The 17,767-nt window shown below is 40.4% G+C and overlaps 3 protein-coding genes across 9 annotated transcripts; all 3 read left to right on the top strand.

Annotated features, from left to right (window-relative positions):
- The first annotated feature begins 840 nt into the window (after positions 1–840).
- On the top strand, positions 841–8,523 carry tmc8 (transmembrane channel-like 8). Its single transcript, XM_051383797.1, has 16 exons — positions 841–1,172; positions 2,161–2,407; positions 3,479–3,627; positions 3,743–3,877; positions 3,972–4,024; positions 4,131–4,270; positions 4,362–4,509; positions 5,200–5,364; positions 5,459–5,610; positions 5,692–5,767; positions 5,890–5,987; positions 6,134–6,320; positions 7,084–7,238; positions 7,451–7,594; positions 7,797–7,875; positions 8,056–8,523. Exons 1-16 carry the CDS (start codon positions 848–850, stop codon positions 8,227–8,229), a joined length of 2,427 nt encoding a protein of 808 aa, XP_051239757.1. The 5' UTR covers positions 841–847; the 3' UTR covers positions 8,230–8,523.
- A 93-nt stretch (positions 8,524–8,616) lies between these two features.
- Positions 8,617–12,747, top strand: LOC127354121 (Fc receptor-like protein 5). Of its 6 annotated transcripts, none has more exons than XM_051383799.1 (10): positions 8,617–8,735; positions 8,835–8,861; positions 9,137–9,418; positions 9,560–9,856; positions 10,611–10,883; positions 10,984–11,301; positions 11,598–11,651; positions 11,744–11,854; positions 11,960–11,984; positions 12,060–12,747. In XM_051383799.1, exons 1-10 carry the CDS (start codon positions 8,696–8,698, stop codon positions 12,214–12,216), a joined length of 1,584 nt encoding a protein of 527 aa, XP_051239759.1. In that variant the 5' UTR covers positions 8,617–8,695; the 3' UTR covers positions 12,217–12,747. The 6 variants fall into 6 exon arrangements, 5 of the variants coding, with proteins under 5 accessions (XP_051239759.1, XP_051239761.1, XP_051239758.1 ...); XM_051383800.1 differs by lacking the exon at positions 8,617–8,735 and having other exon boundaries at positions 8,838–8,974; positions 12,060–12,156; positions 12,474–12,747; XM_051383798.1 differs by lacking the exon at positions 8,617–8,735 and having other exon boundaries at positions 8,836–8,974.
- A 178-nt stretch (positions 12,748–12,925) lies between these two features.
- On the top strand, positions 12,926–17,661 carry si:dkey-93h22.7 (Fc receptor-like protein 3). Of its 2 annotated transcripts, XR_007881460.1 has the most exons (14): positions 12,926–13,082; positions 13,174–13,200; positions 13,316–13,442; positions 13,531–13,706; positions 14,572–14,749; positions 14,978–15,081; positions 15,180–15,452; positions 15,534–15,839; positions 15,926–16,027; positions 16,349–16,376; positions 16,530–16,579; positions 17,185–17,233; positions 17,345–17,410; positions 17,514–17,661. XR_007881460.1 is itself a non-coding variant. In XM_051383803.1 (13 exons), exons 1-13 carry the CDS (start codon positions 13,052–13,054, stop codon positions 17,595–17,597), a joined length of 1,551 nt encoding a protein of 516 aa, XP_051239763.1. In that variant the 5' UTR covers positions 12,927–13,051; the 3' UTR covers positions 17,598–17,661. The 2 variants fall into 2 exon arrangements, 1 of the variants encoding a protein (XP_051239763.1); XM_051383803.1 differs by lacking the exon at positions 16,530–16,579 and having other exon boundaries at positions 12,927–13,082.
- The last annotated feature ends 106 nt before the right edge of the window (positions 17,662–17,767 follow it).

Raw genomic sequence — 17,767 nt, 5'->3', positions numbered from 1 at the left:
CTTGATATATTGAGATATATTATAAAAAGTCAGTAATCAGTAAAACAAATAGACTACTGTTTTCACCACTGCTCGCCCAATATCTGCTTGGTAAGAGGAAGCAGGTATAAGAGAAATGGCTTAATCTTAACAGCCTCTGTTTCCAAACAACACACACATATCTGAGTGTTCATGTCTCAGTGTAAATGAAAATGATCTGCAAGTGTCAGTTGAATTGAAACTAGGCAAAGCAGCATGTAACTCTCATACTCATGTTTCTTTGTAAACTGACTGGAAGCCTCAAATGTCTTTGTGGTGTAGCAAGTGGGTGGAAAGAGCCTTGGTGCTACATCATCTTGTACATTAGACTCAAAAGTTTCCAAATGATGAAACACTACCCAGTGAACATCACATCTAGTCTACTTGTTGTCAAAGTTTCCATGGATTCAGTGAAAAAGACTTCATTTAAAGGGAAATTGAGCTTTTGGCTGTGACATTGCTTTAAACCATTGACTGTATAGCTTTAAACTCATACTGGTGACAAATAATATTAAAATTTAATCTGAAATCAAATGGTTTTTTTGAAGCATTGTTCCTGAGTTTATTGCACAATAAATCCTTACTTGGAAAAGCTCTTTCTGTGTTACTATCATCTACAGTTAAGTGCCTGAATCTAAACCTCAAACGTACTCATCTGATTATAGCCATCAGTATCTTATGACTTGTTTTGTTTTTTTATTCCAGTGGGTATGTATTGTTATGTTGTGAAATTATTTGTTATATTTTCAGCCACTGATGCAGTGCCTGTTTCTGCTTCCTGTCATGTGATTTCCTGTGAGCTGTCAAGTTCTGACAGCCACACAGTCTTATGTGTGGACAGGCTTCACATCTGCTCTACCTGCCACAAAGTGAGCCACACCAACAGGACTTAGAGGAACAACACTTACTCCAGATCAGCCGCTCCGGAGTCAGAGTGGCATCAAAAGTGAGGTGCAAAGTAGGGTATTTTGATTCAGTTTGCGGAAGTAACCTTTCACAGAAGCTTAAGTTGCTGCGTTGGTGGAGATGTTTGCTGACTTTGGTTCTATATGAAGGAAGAAGGTTGGGGTTTGGACATTTGTTATTGAAGAGGAAGTGTAGGGAGAAAAAAATGGAGGCGCACCCTACTGTCAACTTCATGAGACTCCTGTCAGGTAACAAAAAAATAATACAAATGTGGCCGTGCGTTTGCCATTTATGTGTTAGAGGCAGAGACGACATCTTGCTTGTTCAACACTGTGTCTTTACTTTAATCATCTGTGAATTTGTGTGGGATGGTGTACCTTAACGTACAGTTTACAGAAACAAAGAGCCATGATTATGAATTATTAATACTTTAATAAATAAGTTATTAATTTTATGTCTAACACAGGCCCACTATCACACTCACATCCAAAACCACATCATATGACTTACTGTAAAATAGATGTTTCTCTACTTCTGAAGTAAATCAGATGATACTCTGCACAACATGCAACCTCCACACAGAAAAGGCCAATATGGAATTTAATGCTTTCAAGAAACATGCCAAGATGTTAGTGCTGCTCAGGTCTAAATCATATAAATATTTCAAGGGTTCAATTTTAGTATTTTATTTTGGCTCAGAGAGTCATGCGATGCTAAATAATACACTTGCATTATCTATGAATTGTATTACTTTTATTCCAATGTACCCAAATAACACTGGCTTACAAGAAACTACTGACATTACATACAGAGAAAAACAAAAAGGGAAGAAAGCAAACATATGGTTCTCTATCCAGATCTATAAAAACATTTTGGACATAAACAAATCAACAGCTGAAATTATTAATCCATTAATCAATTAGTCAAATCGCTTTTACAAACTACACTTATTTTGGTAATTGAATAATTATTTGAATCATTTTTAAGCATAAATGCCAATTTATTATTATTATTATTATTATTATTATTATTATTATTATTATTATTATTATTATTATTATTGCCAACATTTGGTGATTCCAAAATTTTTTAAATGTGAAAGCTTTTCTCTGTTTTATATGATTATAACCTGAATATCTCTGGGTTTTCAACTGTTCAAAGTATAACTGTGGGCCCTTTTTACTATTTCCTGTGAGAAAAACACATTCTATGTTCTATGTGTCATTTTCACTACAGAGGAGAGCACCCATTCCTCCCTGTCGTCCGACTCCTGCGAGTACTATCAGACAGAGATATTTGATCAGCTGCCCAGCATACAGGCCAGCCGGCCCGACCAGAACACACAGGGTAATTGGGAAACCCACCAGGGTGGCCCGGAGACAGGGGAGAGCCATGGCCACCTGTCCAGAGGACAAAAAGACAAGGCATCTACACAGCCGCTCAGGAACATGGTCATGTGTATTCAGGGGAAGAGAGATGCCAGGTGTGAGAGCCCACCCCTCAAATCTGCTCCTTCTTATTCTTACTTTGACATTCTGGTGGTATTCAGTCACCTACTCTAGCACAATATGTAGCACCCTGTAATTCAATATGAATTTGATTTTCCTCCTAAATTAACTATCATGTTTTATTTTTTACTGGTATTCCACTTTAATACAAACTTTTCTTGGGGTGCAAACCCATAAAATGAAGTTTTGTTTACTTGTAAGACCAAGTTGACTTGCATATGTCTGTGTGAGTGGTGGCCAGTACGACCGAAGAGTGAGGTTCCCCCCTTAGATTGTGGTATTTGAGTACTTTTTAGGGGCCTGAAGATGTATTACTCAGCAAATCACATGCATAATGGAAAGAAATGCAACAAATATATGTTTTTGTGTAATATATTCCTTCAGCTTTCCTATTTTTTTTAAATTATCTTGTGACCCCTCAAATTTACCATAATCCTGTTGGGTTGGGGGTCCACACTTCCCGGCTGTGAGGCACTGTCTGAGAAAACCCTTAGAAGAGAGCTTTGCTGATACAGATACATAAAATATCTGCTGCTCAGTCTTTGTTTCTTTCAGGAGAATATTTGTTGTTTGTTTTAATCATTTCAACTTTGCAATAGCTGGCCTGTATTCTAAGCACATGCTCTACCAGATGAGCTACCGTGGGCCAGGCAGATTTTATTTTTAGAAAAAGGTCAAAATCTACACAGCACGGGACAACTGGATCCTACAGTTCCCATAATGCAACTCAATAACATCTCTATTCACAGATGTTGAACACCCACGCCTTTCTCACCACCACTGCTCTCACAGACTGAGTGGTACTCCCCAGGACGATCAGTCTTACTGTGTAAAATCAGTAATGCACCCTTTCAAATCCTCTCTGTTCAAACTTTAGTTTAGGAAAAGTTTGTTTGCTTAGGTAGGAAATTTAAAATGTGCTGCTTCACTTTTATGTTGTGTTTTCAGATTAAATGTTGTTAATAGTATTTTCATGCGGAGTCAGAGTTCAAACATGTTATAGAAGAGTTATTTTTATTAAATATCATATTTACGCTTCTCATTAGGGACAGGAGGAAGATGCAAATCAGCAATATTGGTTTTTGGGAGTCCTGGAGGCGGAGCCAGAGCATCAACAGGAAGAGGTTTTGGGCACAGATGAGAGGAGCTCTATTAGGCCTGTTGCCATGGCAGCGCACTCTCCACGCCATCGAAGGTACATTATATGGATTATTGATTTCCAGTATGTTGTGTTGCCATGAATAGATGATTTGACACACAACACATGTTGTTATACAATGAAAATCTCAACCCTCACTGATCTGTTCCAGGCCGGTTTGGAGTTGGCGTGAAGGCTTACTTTGTTTTCCTCAGATATCTGATTTACTTAAACCTGCTCCACTGTGCTTTCATTGGCGGTTTCATTCTGGGGCCCACAGCATTTTATGGCAGGTGCAACAGCAGTGGTGAGTCAGCTGTAATGACAGACGACAGTAAATGAACCACCACTCAAAGTAGACTCCTGTACAAACACTGTTGTGTTGTTCTGTGATTTTACAGAACCTTTGAAGTTTGGAGGCAATGACTCCGTTTTGGATTTCTTCCTGGGATCGGTAAGGGTTTGTTTGCTTGTGTGTGTGTGTGTGTGTGTGTGTGTGTGTGTGTGTGTGTGTGTGTTTTTTATGTATTTGTTTTTAATGTCTCTTCTCCTTTCTGCAGGGCTACCTGGATCGTTCTCCAGTCTTCTTTGGTTTCTATACACGTGGTTCTCTAAATTTACTGTGCTTGAATACACCTCTGCTATACCTGGCTGGAATCCTCACCATCCTCTTCCTCAGTCTCATCATGGTGGTCCGCAGGTCAGTTGGGATACAAGTGCAGAAGAACATAAAGTTTCAATAGCCATTTTCCCTCATATTAAATCTGCTCATCTGTAAATGTCTCTGATAGAACGATAGTTGGCTACAAGCACACCTGGATGCTCGGGAAGCGTTACAGTATGAATGTGAGCTATAAGATCTTTTGTGGTTGGGACTTCACCATCCAGGACCCTGCTTCTGCTACTCTCAAATGCAGCTTCATCAGAAACGACCTCAAGGTGAATGGACGCACACATAGTACCAGCATGCATGACCCAAGGTCAAAGTCTATAGTTCACATCCAAATGCCCTGTAAGGAAGCAATCTGCAATGTTATGTTTCTCCACTCATCTAGTCAATGCGTTTCTTTAATCTTTCACCTGTGTGTTAATTCTTATATTTAGAAACAAACCTGAAATTCTGCAGGTCTGCAGCTTTATTTACAACTGATAATAAATGGTATCCATCTGCCACCTTGGATGGTTGAAACTTTTTCCAAAACATATATATTCACACACACATACACTCTCATTCTGCATGTCCGCCTATACAGACACGACACAGTAACTGTCACAGTGAGGCAGATGAGGAAATTTTGTGTTCCAGGATGACTGGTTTCAGTTTTATAAATCAGTGGTTGAAAGTTGTTTTGTGTTTCTCACCCTTTTGTAAAACCAGCTCAAAAGTGAAACATAAATGCGAAACTCACTGTAAAAAGATATAAATGTACTGTTTTCTCTGGGCTTCTGCCTTAAGAGATAACCTCTCCAATGCATGTCCTAATACTTTTTATTTTGAGTTTTATGATTGTGTGAAAATGCCTGACTAAAGGAAGGTTTGATTCTTGTCTATGTCTGTGTGTATACTGCTATTCTAATGTTTGACACAGCAGAAAGATTATCCTGTATTTCTTTCCTATTTGCCCTCAGCTGTTCCTGGAGGAGCAGAGTTTCTCCCTGCGCAAGGCTCAGAGGACACTTGGACAGAAGGCGCGCCTCTACCTGCTCAGGTTTGTCCTCAACCTGCTCGTTCTGTCTCTGCTGGGCGGAGCCTTCTACCTTATCTGCTTTGCCACGGAATGGTCACAGTCTGAGGTAATGTATGAGACTTGATCATCTGCTTTTGTTACATCTGTCCTGGATTTGGTGAATAGATTTCATATGTGACACCCTGGACTGTGTTTCTTAGAGTGGGCACCACTGGTTGGTCAGTCTGGTCCTCCAGTACCTCCCTCCCATCACCATCACTTTTGTCAACCTGGTGCTCCCTCACATCTTCCGTAAGATTTCATCTTTTGAAGACTACTCTTTCACAACGCAGGTCAATGTCACTCTTGTGAGGTAAGGGGAAATAAACACAGGATAACATATTGTACCTGCGTACACATGGATGGATTCACTCATTCAGAGTCTTTTCTTCAGGAGCATCTTCTTGAAGCTGGCCTCACTGGGGATCTACTTATTCTTCTTCTTCATCACAATAGCAGAACATCAGCAAGTGAGTTAAGAGTGAGGGTTATGACTCAAAGTCCCACAGACTGAGCTTTAATCAAGTGCCAAGTAATGTTGCAGAGTGTTTTTTTTAACCCCCCTTATCATTTGTGTGCATCTCCTTTTCAGTGCAGGGAGAACAAGATTGGTAGAGAGATGTACAAGCTGTGCATCTTCAACTTTCTCGCCACTTTCTGCAATGCCTTTCTCTTGAACTACCCAAGGAAGTGGGTTTGCTTAAGAATATTTTCTTTCTGTATTAGTCATTGTGGTGTTAACTGGAAACCGTTACCGTAATGTAGAGAAAGACCTCAGTTGTACAATATAAGTTTATACTACTTTCTGTGCAAACTATCTTTCCTCTGTCTGACAGGTTAGTGCAGGAGAAATACCCCTCATCCTTGCTGGCCCGGTTGTCAGGGAAACAGCGCTTTCTGATCCCATTCAACGTCTTGGACCTGGTGTACAGTCAGACAGTGTCCTGGGTGGGAGTCTTCTACTGCCCTCTGCTGCCTCTGATAGGAACTGTCACACTGATGGCCATGTTCTACATCAAAAAGGTTCCTGAAACATGAGATGAATAAACTCAAGTGTAGTAATACCACTTACTTTAAGTTATATTAACAAATAAAACATTTTTTAAGGAAAATTTGGAGAAATTTACTTACTTACTACTCTACTTAGAAGAGAAAATTGGTACCACTCACATGTCTCTACAGTAAATATGAAGCTTCAGCAGCAGCCAGTTAGCTTAACGTAAAGAGTGGAAACAGGGAAATATATAAATATATTTATATGTCCCTCTGCAAGTAATAGTCTGGAACACCCACTTTGTTTTTGTATGGATTAAGCAAACAAGAAATAATATGTTAATTAGTGAATTCTAGAGTTGCTAGTAAGTGGATTTTGTTATCGTTGGACAGAGCCAAGCTAGCTACCCCCCCGTTTACAGTCTTTACACTATGCTAAGCTAACTGTCGTACTGACACTGGTGTGGTACCCATCTTCTCTTGTAATGGAGGGAAAGCAATTAAGCAAGTTTCCAAAATGTCTAACTAAATAATCGACGCTGATTTATTCACATTCTTCACAAATTAACTTTCATCTCTCTTCATGTCAGTCTTGAAATGTTTGCAAGTTAAATAGCATCAAAGTATAATTTTCTGTCTCTCTTTGCGACCGTGTCTGACCCTGTCTATGGTACATGGTTCTGCCGTGATCCCCAAAAAGCACCAGTGGTCATCAACAGTATTTGAACATTTTCCAACAGTGTCCATGTCTCTCTCACTCTCTCACTCTCTCTGTCTGTCTGTCTGTCTTCAGTTCACGGTCCTGCGGTGCTGCGTGGCAGAGCAGAGGATGTTTCGAGCCTCCAGCTCCTCCGTTTTATTCCACTTCATGTTGCTGCTGGGTCTCCTGATGGCTTCAGTCACAATTGGCTTCAACTTGTACCAGCAAGAAGTCACACAGAACATAACGTATTCCTTTTTACTGTTTTAATGTTTACTGTCATTTTGTACTTACTTACAGAGAACATACTTGTGTAACAGTGTTATTTGTTTCTTTAGTTGTTAAATTATTAAAGTAAATATATTTGCCCTTTTAGCACCAGAAAGAAATATCCATTTATAGTTTGAATATTTTCTCTGTTGCTGCTCATTTTTCCCATTTGTTCCTCCTGGTTCTCTAGGTCCTCCTGTGGTCCATTTGGAAATGGAGAAACTGTGTTTAATGTGATGGGTGTGTGTGTGGACAGTCTCCCGAGCTTGGCACAGTCCACTCTCCGCTATCTGGCCTCTGAAGCCTTCGCCCTGCCACTCATATTAGCTGAGGTGTAAGTATGCAGAAAGACAAGAGAGTCTATGCAAACACTGGCTCTGTATTTCCAGTGCGATGAGTTTTTCCATGTTGAAGGAAAACGAATATAATCCACTTTAAGACTACAGCTGCATACACACATGTAAAAGTAATGCTCGTCACTTTCATCTGATCTGCTGGTCTTTGAATGTGACATGAAATACATTCTGTTTCTTCAGAATAATCTTAACCTCATATGTGTCACGAGGACGAGCCAATCAGAAGGCCATTGAGAGACTGAAAGACATGCTGGTTATGGTAGGTCACATGTCATCAAACAAGTTACATACTTAGGATAAGATAAGGAAATATTTGAGTTACACCCAGTTAATTTGGTTGTTGGAAGTGAATCATTCAGATATGTTATAGTGTGATATGCTTTTCTACTGTATCTGTGTGCATGTTGTGTCAACACATTTGTATGTGTTTCCCTCACAGAGCAGCTCAGATAAGCGTTTCCTGGTGAAACAACATGCCACGATGCTGAGACGGAAAAAAACACTCACAGACAGAGTCCGTTCTGCACCCAGCGAAGAGGACGCAAACCTCAAACCCCCCTCCACCCAAAGTCACCCATCTGTCAGACCTGTCCATTCACAGACTTCTGCGTAAAGATAAAGCCTGGCCTGGGGGGTGGCTGAAAAAAAGAAAATACTGATAAACTCTCACTTTTCCAGTTACATGATGTACAAAGATGAAAAATGTAGTTGTGACATTTTTCCCTCAACGGTCTTAATTTTACCTTCATATGATGCATTTTCTTAATCTTAGTCTTATTATTATTTTGAAAATATTTTATATTGATATTTTCAGGATCTTGTGAATTTGTTTACTTGTATTCAGTTAACTGTGAATGTTTGCATGCATCCTGCTTATTAAACTTTTGTGGTTTGTGCATTTTTCAAAGCTTTATTTGTATTCATCATTGCGCGGATCTTTAAAATTAAACCAAACATGATGTCTAATATGTTATCTACTTGCAACACATGTGTGACAGCCCTAGTATTTACGCACACACAAGCACACACACTGAACCGGGCTAACAAAACCATGTCAAAGATAAATAGAGAGCACAGTTATGAGGAATCTACAGACTCTAAATGCGTTGCCAATTTTGGGTGAGTTTGTTGAATTTGATTTAAAGTGGTGACATAAATAAATAAATAACTGAATTGACTAATATTGTTACTGAAATGTGTTGCTCATTTCTTTTTCAGCTCTGGCAAGTTTGTTCATCAAGATAAGTAAGTTTCATAAAGTGGTGCTTAAGATATGGAGCACAGTTTGCTGAGAGATCTTTTGTTTGTCCTCGCTGGTTCAGAACTGTTCAGATATTTCCTGCATTATATAGTAGGAGGTGAAGACTACTGTTAATTCAGGAGCTTGTGTGCTTTGATCTCATAACATTTATTCAAATGAAATAAAATAATGTGTGTCTGCATCTGCTCATACTCTCTTTAAAACTTGAAAAAAAGGCACGTTTCAGGATTCCTGAAACTCCAATTGTTTCTTTCTTCAGGTGGATCGCTCTCTCTTCGCCCTGTGCTGACTGGTCCTGACATGGCCTACCTCGGTTCAAGGGTGGTTTTCCGGTGTATTGCACCGGACTCGTCTCCGCCAATCACTTACGAGCTGATGGGGGACAGTGGTGACCTCATCTTCACAGACACTGATATCCAAGGGGACCAATCTGTACCCTTTTACCTGAAGGTCACTGCAACATCAGAGGGGTCGTACCACTGCAAGGCAACAGCAGGAGGAAGCACAGGAGTCAGCAACAGCATCAAGCTGAGTGTAGTCAGTGAGTAAAAGACACAAACAGACATAGAATACATTCTTCTGATTAGATCTTTAACATCCTGGTTACTTTACTGGAGAAAATTATTCTCTAACTTCACCTCCTCTTCTCCTCTCAAACCATCCATTCTTCCCTAACTTCTAGCTCCAGCATTAAACACCAGAGTGACTTCTGAACCCTTCCCCCCCGTCGCATACGAGGGGTCACACATTGTACTGAGCTGCAACGTCACAAGGGGCTCCCACCTTTCCTACACCTGGTTTTTCAACAGGAAGGAAATAACATCTCCAACCTCTCCCTTCTTCCACCTCACTGGGAATAAGGTTGTGATGGAGGAGGTGACTCCAGAGCATGCTGGGTACTATTATTGCATGGCCTGGTCCAGTGTGCAGGACATCAGGAGGTTTTCTAGCAGCGCAGAGGTCCAGGTGACAGTCAAAGGTATGTGTCAACAAAAAAATGTAACTAAGTATATTGAAGATCTACCAGAATGTGGAGGTACTAAATAACTCATGGTTGTTTTTAACCACGCTAGCAGTGATGGCAAGATTGTTTTTTCCACCATTTTGGGTTATACTAACAACTGATGGGTGGGCATGAAATGTTGCACAGACATTCACAAGGAGGATTATTCCTATTGACTTGGGCAACCCTCTGACTTTAAGCACCACCATGAGGTTGATTTTTTTGGTTTTGATGCCTCAACAACTATTAGTTGCCACCAAATTCACCAAAGTCTACGTAGAAGAAATTAAAGGGTTTCATCAGGCAACAACAAATGGCTGATTTCTTTTACCGAATGTACCCAGTTGACCCTTTAGACCCAAGACTGATATAACAAACCTTTTTGAAATACACCATATAGTCCCATACAGTCCCATTAGGCACTGATGTTAGGCAATAATGTCTGTGTCTTAGTCTGCGTTTCAGTTAATCCCACAAGTGTTAGAGCGGTTGAGGTCAGGGATCTGGGTAGACCACACACCACACACCAAATTGGGAAAACCATTTATTTATGGACCTGGCTTTGAGCTCGGGGGTTATTGTCATGTTGAAACAGGAAAAGGCCATTGTTGCTGCAAAGATGGAAACTGACTTAAAAGCACACAATCATTGTCCATATACTTTTGGCCATACAGTCCTGATTAAAGTCCATCCCCGTCCCCGTCTTCTCCCCTCTTCGTTCCTCCACCAGCCTACGTTTCAAAACCAAGGGTTTCTTACTCCATCTCCAAAGAGGGAGCCAGTTACCATGGCAACGTGACCTGCTGGTCAACAAGAGGGAGTCCTCCTGTCAACATCTCTCTTTTACTAGATGATAAGGAAATGAGATCTGTTACAGCAAGTGAATCCGTTGCTGCCTGGTTCCCTGTCGACATTGTACCGGGGCTGGACATGGGCGTGGCTCGATGTAAGATCAATACTGAAGTGCAAGAGTTGATCAGTGAGCCTGTGACTCTGGAAGTGGGTATGAGCTACACAGACATGGGAAGGAATTGTGTCTTTCTGTGATTGCGATGTCTCTCTTTGATAATCTATCTCTCATTCTCTCTCTGTTCTTCATCCAGTCCCAGTCGGAGGGGAGGTGAAAGTGGAGGTTGAATATCTCTTCAGAGCTGACTCCAGACTGGTTGCAGCCAGGCTGAACTGTCAGATCAGCAGAGGAACTTTCCCTTTTGTGTCCTGGCTCTTGAACGACTCTGTCCTTGAGGACTCCCGTATTCAGCCTCTCCTGTCTCACTACACCCTAGCTGACCATAGACGAACCCTCTTCCTGGCCACGCTCCACCCAGAGGAGTTTGGGTATTACCGCTGCAGGGTCAGGGACAGCTATGATGACTCTGGGCCCTGGGTGGAGAGCGCTGCTGAGCTGGTCCGAGTCCCAGGTGAAAAAATCATGACCGGGTGTTGTAATCTTAAAGTAAAAGTCTCACACTTTGGGAAATGTGCTTATTCTTTTGCTTACTGAGAGTAAGATGAGGAGGAAACAGCTGGACTGGCTCTGTCTAAAACAAAATCTGCCTACTAAAGCAACATTATGCAACTATTTCAGCCTTAAAATGACAGCTTCAAAATACAAAACAGAGTCAGCTTAACGTTTCACGTGTGCCTTTTCATAGATGTCTTCTCTGTGTGGGGTCTTTGTGCTCTTTACCACAACACACTTTTTACTCTTGATCAGAGAGGCTCCTTAACTCCATGGCCCGAGCAACATCTTCCACTGAAACACCACCAAGTAAACAGCACATATCGTATATATATAAATGCCTTACATGCTGCTTCAACAGTATGTAATACTTCACTGGCCTTGTCCCTTCTCTTCCACAGAGGTTTTCATTGCCACCATAGAGGTCATTACCATAGCGTTCTGCTGCTTCCTTTTTCTGATGCTTGCAGTGGGTGTAGGTTGTGTTTACAAGATGTTTGACCACAAGCAAGGTGGGTGTGTGTTACTGTGTGTATGAGGATTTATACAGAATTCAAATTCAGAAATCTGCAACTGAATTTATATTAAATGCTTTTCACCTCTCATGTCTTTCACAGCCCGCGCCCACATTACTACAACAAAGTATGTACGGACCTCAGAAAGTTACATTGTTCAGTAACGCAGATCAAGCTGTTCAACTATATTTGTGCTTTCCAGTCCCAGTTCCGATGCACGTCCTATGTCTGCACCCACGTCCCAGTCAGGAGCCAAACAGGCCGATACTTCCTCAGTAGACTGTGATGATCTGTATCAGGTATACAGGCCTGCAGAACATATAACAACACTGCACATAAACACTACCCTTAGTTACTAGTTATAGAGTAAATAGTAAATTCCTTTCCATTTAAACCAAAATAAATATAAATTTATTATGAATTGATTATTGGAAACTTTATTTTTCATATATATATGTAATTGTATTCTTGCTTGTAGAAGAAAAATCATATTTTTGCATTTTCACTATATAAAATAATAAATACATTTTGGCTTTTATTGGAGCAGTTGTGGAGCAGAAATTGTGAACCAGGTATAAAGAAGACAACATCATGACTGTATATTTCTCTGTTTCAGACCGCAGAGATCACAATATGACACAGGAGGAACCTGCACTCATCATGTCATTATTCCATTTTAAACCTAGTTTTTGTTAATCTGCGAGGATGGAAATTAGGACTTTAACTAAACTGCCAAGTCGCTTATAAGAAATTGGTGGAACATTCAATTAAAACATATTATATTTCAGCCAAACTAATATATACTGTCGTGTTTTTTGCATATAAAAATCCTGATATTAAATTATGTTTTGTTGTTTTTTCAAATAAACCAATGAAAAAGTTTTGCTTGATTCAATGTGTCTGACTTTATGTTGTTTTGATATTCACATTTCTCCAAATAGAACACCCTGACAGTTGTGGCATGAGTGAAATAATTAATCTTGTGATATTACCAAGAGGGGCGGGTACGACAGGGAGGTATAGAGTAACATTATCAGCTATTTGCACATGTTTTTAAGTGCGTGTGGGTGTTTTCACCCGCAGTGCTTCATGCCCACAATTCACAACTGTCAAAACTCCTAAAGCATAACACATCATAGTGTAATTATATACAAAGTATACAGTTGTATTAAAGGGAACAAGTTTTCTTGAAGAATGTTTGCTTTCCTCTTTGTGGTCATACTGGGTAAGCTAATCAGCACAAATTGTGCAGCAGTACACGTTGTATTTCCCAATTTAAAACTCTTGGAAACTATTGATTTCTTTTTCCTCTACAGGGCTGTGCTACTTTAGCCAGGACAGCAGTAAGTCGGTTGTATTGTTTAAGTGTGTGTTCAAATTAATAATCTTTGTAACTCATGATTCTTTGTGTTGAGTGTTTGTGTTTGTGCAGTTTTGTTGTATTTAATTTGTTGATAGGTCAGTTATTTCTGGGTCATCCACGACTGTCTGGCCCTTCAGAGGCTTTGGTGAAAGCTGTTGTAGATTTTCATTGTGAATTGAAGAATCACTCACAGAATGAATCTATCCTGCTGGAGCTATTCAAGTGAGTATTAGTTCACATTAAATCTAACCGCTGCATTAAGATGTAACAGTAATGATAGAAAAGCACTCTAATTATCCCTATGTTCTAGGGAGGGTAACCGTGACAAGGTGTTGGGCTATTACACCTCCCTGGATGAGGAGGTTGCAGTCTTTCCCATGGTAATCAAACTTTACCACGAGGGCAACCTGGAGTGTGAGGCCAAAGTGCAGAACAACTCCAACATAAAGCCCACTGTCAGCAACATACACTACCTGAAGGTTGTTGGTGAGTCTCTTTATTACCAGGACTATATCATATGATATATCATATGTACATGTCTTTCCTGTAACAGCAACAGATAATATATATATAAGTAAGATTACAAGAAGCTCAAACACAATGAGAAACACATTTCTCAAAGGGTATGTTATTGTGAAGTGTAAGGTGTGCATCTTAAATGGTCACTGGCTTGTGACAGTGTAACAAATCTTTTGCCTGATTATATTTTCTGTGTTACATTTATGATTGTCTCACTGCTTTTTTGCTGCCTTCTTAGCCAAATCTCTCTTGAAAAACAGATTTCAATCCCAATAAGATCTGGTAAAATAAAGGAAGGAGCAGATGAAAGGTTTTTCCAAAATATTTCATTTGGATTGTGGAACTTTAACACCAGGAATTCAGAACATTTTAGCCTTTTTAGTACGAATGACAAAGCATAGCCTACATTGCAGAAGGACTGCAAAGAATACTCTGATAAAACGATAATATGCCAGCCTGCTGTTTGCTAAACATTATAGTGCAGCAACAAATAATGTAAAGTCCAACTTGAATAGTGATATTTTTTACTTATACAAGTAAACAAAATACTACTACTACTAATAATAATAATAATCAGAAAACCAAGCTGTAAAATAGAGTCTAACACCATTACAAGGTGTCCTGGTAAGTAAACTAGACTAGTTATGGATGTTGTTAAGTTAATAGACATGATCATCTGTAAAAGTAGAGAAATACGTCTGTAAGGACTGAGGAATACAATAGACTATAAAAATGTCAAGAATTTTTCTTGCTTTTTAATTTCAGGAGCTCAAATTTATAAATGACCTGAATCTTTTCTTCCCTAACAAGAAGATTTCACTCTGTAATTCAGAACCAGTGAAAGGTGCACAGATTGTCGTCCGTTCAGAACAAGAGGAGTTCTTTGAGGGGGAGACACTGAAGCTGCAATGTACACTCGCCGCTGGAAATCATGTATCCTACAAGTGGCTGCTGAATGGTCAGCTTGTCTCTCAGTCTTCTTCCCACAATGACCAACTCTTGATCAACAGGTCAGTGGAATGAATCCCATTGAGGTTGTATTTGGACACCTGCCACATTACTACATTGAATCAACTGTATTAGTGTTAATATCTCTGCAGCTCTTTTCATCCAGCGGGGGTTATTGTTGGTGTCAGAAACATAAAGACTGGACATGAGGAAATATATAGCTACTAGTACCCGTAAAGTTCAACAGAAATCTAACTCTAAGAAGAAATTGATTATCTGTGTCCCCTCAGAACTACTTCTAAAGACAGCGGCTCCTATATGTGTGTCGCCTCCAACAACTTTAACCAAACAGTCTTCACCGCCAACAGCACTGAAGTTGTGATCACAGTCAAAGGTTAGCTGTCCTCTGTTATGAGTAGACTCTCAGGTTCAAATTTTATAGATATGGTTTCTTTGCACAAAATAAAATTCTCTTTCATCATATTCCCTCAGACGTAGTGTCAAACGCTGACATCTCCTTCACCGTGTTAAAGGAGGATGAACAAAACTATTTTGCCATGGTCACCTGCCAGTCAACAAAAGGGACTCCGCCTATTACCTTCTCACTTTACAACAGGACAGAATTAGTCACCAGTACGACATCTGAAGAGAGAGACACCATATTTAAGGTCCCACTGCTCCTGGGCCAGCACTTGGGAAGGCTCCAGTGCCAGGCGAACAATACAGACAAGATCGCATACAGTCAGTGGATTCCTCTTGAAGTTGGTATGTACACTGCTCCAACCTGCAGACATATCACTGGTACACAATAGTTTTTAAATATTTGATCTGTAATGTCTCCAACAGTCCTGGTTGGTGGGCCTGTGATGATGCATTACGACTATGACGTTGGAGAAAACTATGCCGTGATCAGCCTGAGGTTCTACTGCAAGGCGGCAAAGGGATCTCTTCCACTGTACAAGTGGTTCCACAACAAAACCCTTCTAGGTGACCAAGGAAGCTTCTACCGTGTAGTCAACCAGCCTCCAGAGCAGTCCATACTGCTGCTGTCTGTAGGGAGGAGCAGTGCTGGGACGTACCACTGTGAAGTGTCAGACAGCTTTGATAGCACCAACACCATTAAGAGCAAGAGGCGGTATCTGGATAAAGAAGGTACAGTTGATCCACTCCTGTTGATTCCAGTAAAACATCCTTCTGACAGCTGGTTTCATCTCCTCTTCGTCTTCCTGCTCCTCCAGTGCTGAATCGTTTGCCTGTCTGGGTGGTGGCTGTGGTCTTTGGATGTTTCACATTCCTCGTTCTCTTGGTCTCCGCTTGTTGTTGGATTGGAGTCGTATTTAGTAAGTTCACAATAGACCTTTTTCACAGCAGCCATTTTAAAATGAAATAGTAGGGTAAACACAGTGGTTACCATGGACACTAACTACGGTTCAGTTCCATTCGGGTCAAACAGAGTCAGGGTGCGGCTGTTGTGCATGTCGGCTCACTGGAAAGGCTCTGATACACTAAATGGAACTAAGCTTTAATTAGCGTCATTGCTAACACCTGTGTTTACCCTACTATTTCATGTCAAAATGGCTGCTGTGAGAAAGGGCTGTTTTTATCTGGTGGGGCTGCCTCTCCATTGCTACTGTGAATGAATGTTTTCACTCTTCTTTCAGGGCGAAGGCAGTTTGGAGAGAAGTCTCTGTGAGTTATTTCTCTGTTTAATTCTGATACCTTGAAAAATGAATGATGACCACATTTCCCACAAAGCCATTACTTCCTCTTTTAAAAAGAAATGTGCCACTTGATCCTTGGTCAGTTTTTCTTTTTTTGTTTGACTTACGGGAAGAACTACAGGTTGGCAGTTCATCTGCAGTTGCTAAAGAAGAAACAATGGCAGATGCTAGGTGAAAATGCACACTGGTCTTCTTCCTGTTTCCATGTTGTGTGCCAATACAGCAGCTTTCAAGCAAAGATCCAAAACAACAACAAATAATGTAAAATATATGGCTTACATAGAAATTATGTTAAAATGCATTGCACCTTTCATCAGGAACGATACCTAATCTTTGTTTCAGCTCCAAACAACGGTTTTGTCCTGGAGATGTTCTGGGGGGGGTTGTATGTGATAGCTGTATTAGACCTAAGGTCTGCAGGTCACATATCTTTAACCTCTATTGGTCACCAAGGAATTGAAACCATGACTGGTCTCTGACGCAGCTTACAATCACAGTTTCGCAATAAAGATGATGAAAGACAGCAGATGTCCAAGTGCTTGAGTTTCAAATGTCCTGCAGTGCTTGTTGTTCCCTCATAGCACTGTCCTCTAAGTCAGCCGTAAAAAGGACATGTATTACAACATTTATACAAATAATCTGCTTGGAACGACAATGTGAGTCCCACAAAAAAAGTATAAATTTTACATTAAAATCCTCAAAAAAAACATGCTTACAACTACACCATTAAAAAATGTTTCCAGCATATCTGACACCAGTATTTCTTCTCCTCTCAGGTTGGGCTTTGAGATGGAGAGAATAGTAGCTGCGAATGAGGTCGAGTTGGTAAGTCAATATTTCTGTATCTCCATCATTCAAAGGCTGAGCAGTTTACATGATCGCACACTGTGTTATCTCAACCATGACACAGAGCTCCTCAAGTATCTTTCCTCACAGGATTTGTCAGACTACACTGAGGATGCTGATGTGGGGCAGACAGTCACAGATGGAGACTTTGATCAGGTGAGATCAAACTCTTACACACACTGTCAATGGATCAAACAACCAACCACTGAAAGAAGCAAGCAGCCAAACTCTTGTGCACATGTGTCTGTTCTCTCCTCAGGTATCTCAGTCCTCTGTGGATGAATGGCCCCAAATTGAGGAAGAGAAGAAGACGTTGGAAGATGAACCAGTTGAGGAGGCCTGAGGGTTCAAACTGTTTGCTCTGTAAACACAGACTGTTGTGGTTAAATAAACATATACTCAAGGTGCTCTGTGCTGTCTTTTCGGTGTGACTAATGAGAATATCTATCTGTAAAGTAAACGTGGTGGAGATCAGGAAGAGTCGCACTGTGTCGTCTTTCCCCGGCTCCTAAC

This window comes from Dicentrarchus labrax, unplaced genomic scaffold (assembly GCF_905237075.1).
Source record: "Dicentrarchus labrax unplaced genomic scaffold, dlabrax2021, whole genome shotgun sequence".
Taxonomy (NCBI): Eukaryota; Metazoa; Chordata; class Actinopteri; family Moronidae; genus Dicentrarchus; species Dicentrarchus labrax.
The sequence above is the reverse complement of the archived record's forward strand: the minus strand, read 5'-3'. Positions and strand labels throughout refer to the sequence as shown.

Excerpts from the sequence above, each read along its gene's own strand:
- si:dkey-93h22.7 (XM_051383803.1), top strand. The coding sequence starts at position 13,052 with ATGTTTGCTTTCCTCTTTGTGGTCATACTGG. Across the intron at positions 13,083-13,173 it reads CCTCTTTGTGGTCATACTGG|GGCTGTGCTACTTTAGCCAG; the intron begins GTAAGCTAATCA and ends TTTCCTCTACAG. Across the intron at positions 16,377-17,184 it reads CAGTTTGGAGAGAAGTCTCT|GTTGGGCTTTGAGATGGAGA; the intron begins GTGAGTTATTTC and ends TTCTCCTCTCAG.
- tmc8 (XM_051383797.1), top strand. The coding sequence starts at position 848 with ATGTGTGGACAGGCTTCACATCTGCTCTACCTGCCACAAAGTGAGCCA. Across the intron at positions 3,628-3,742 it reads CACTCTCCACGCCATCGAAG|GCCGGTTTGGAGTTGGCGTG; the intron begins GTACATTATATG and ends GATCTGTTCCAG. Across the intron at positions 3,878-3,971 it reads TGGCAGGTGCAACAGCAGTG|AACCTTTGAAGTTTGGAGGC; the intron begins GTGAGTCAGCTG and ends GTGATTTTACAG.
- LOC127354121 (XM_051383798.1), top strand. The coding sequence starts at position 8,890 with ATGGAGCACAGTTTGCTGAGAGATCTTTTGTTTGTCCTCGCTGGTTCA. Across the intron at positions 9,419-9,559 it reads CATCAAGCTGAGTGTAGTCA|CTCCAGCATTAAACACCAGA; the intron begins GTGAGTAAAAGA and ends CCTAACTTCTAG. Across the intron at positions 10,884-10,983 it reads GCCTGTGACTCTGGAAGTGG|TCCCAGTCGGAGGGGAGGTG; the intron begins GTATGAGCTACA and ends TTCTTCATCCAG.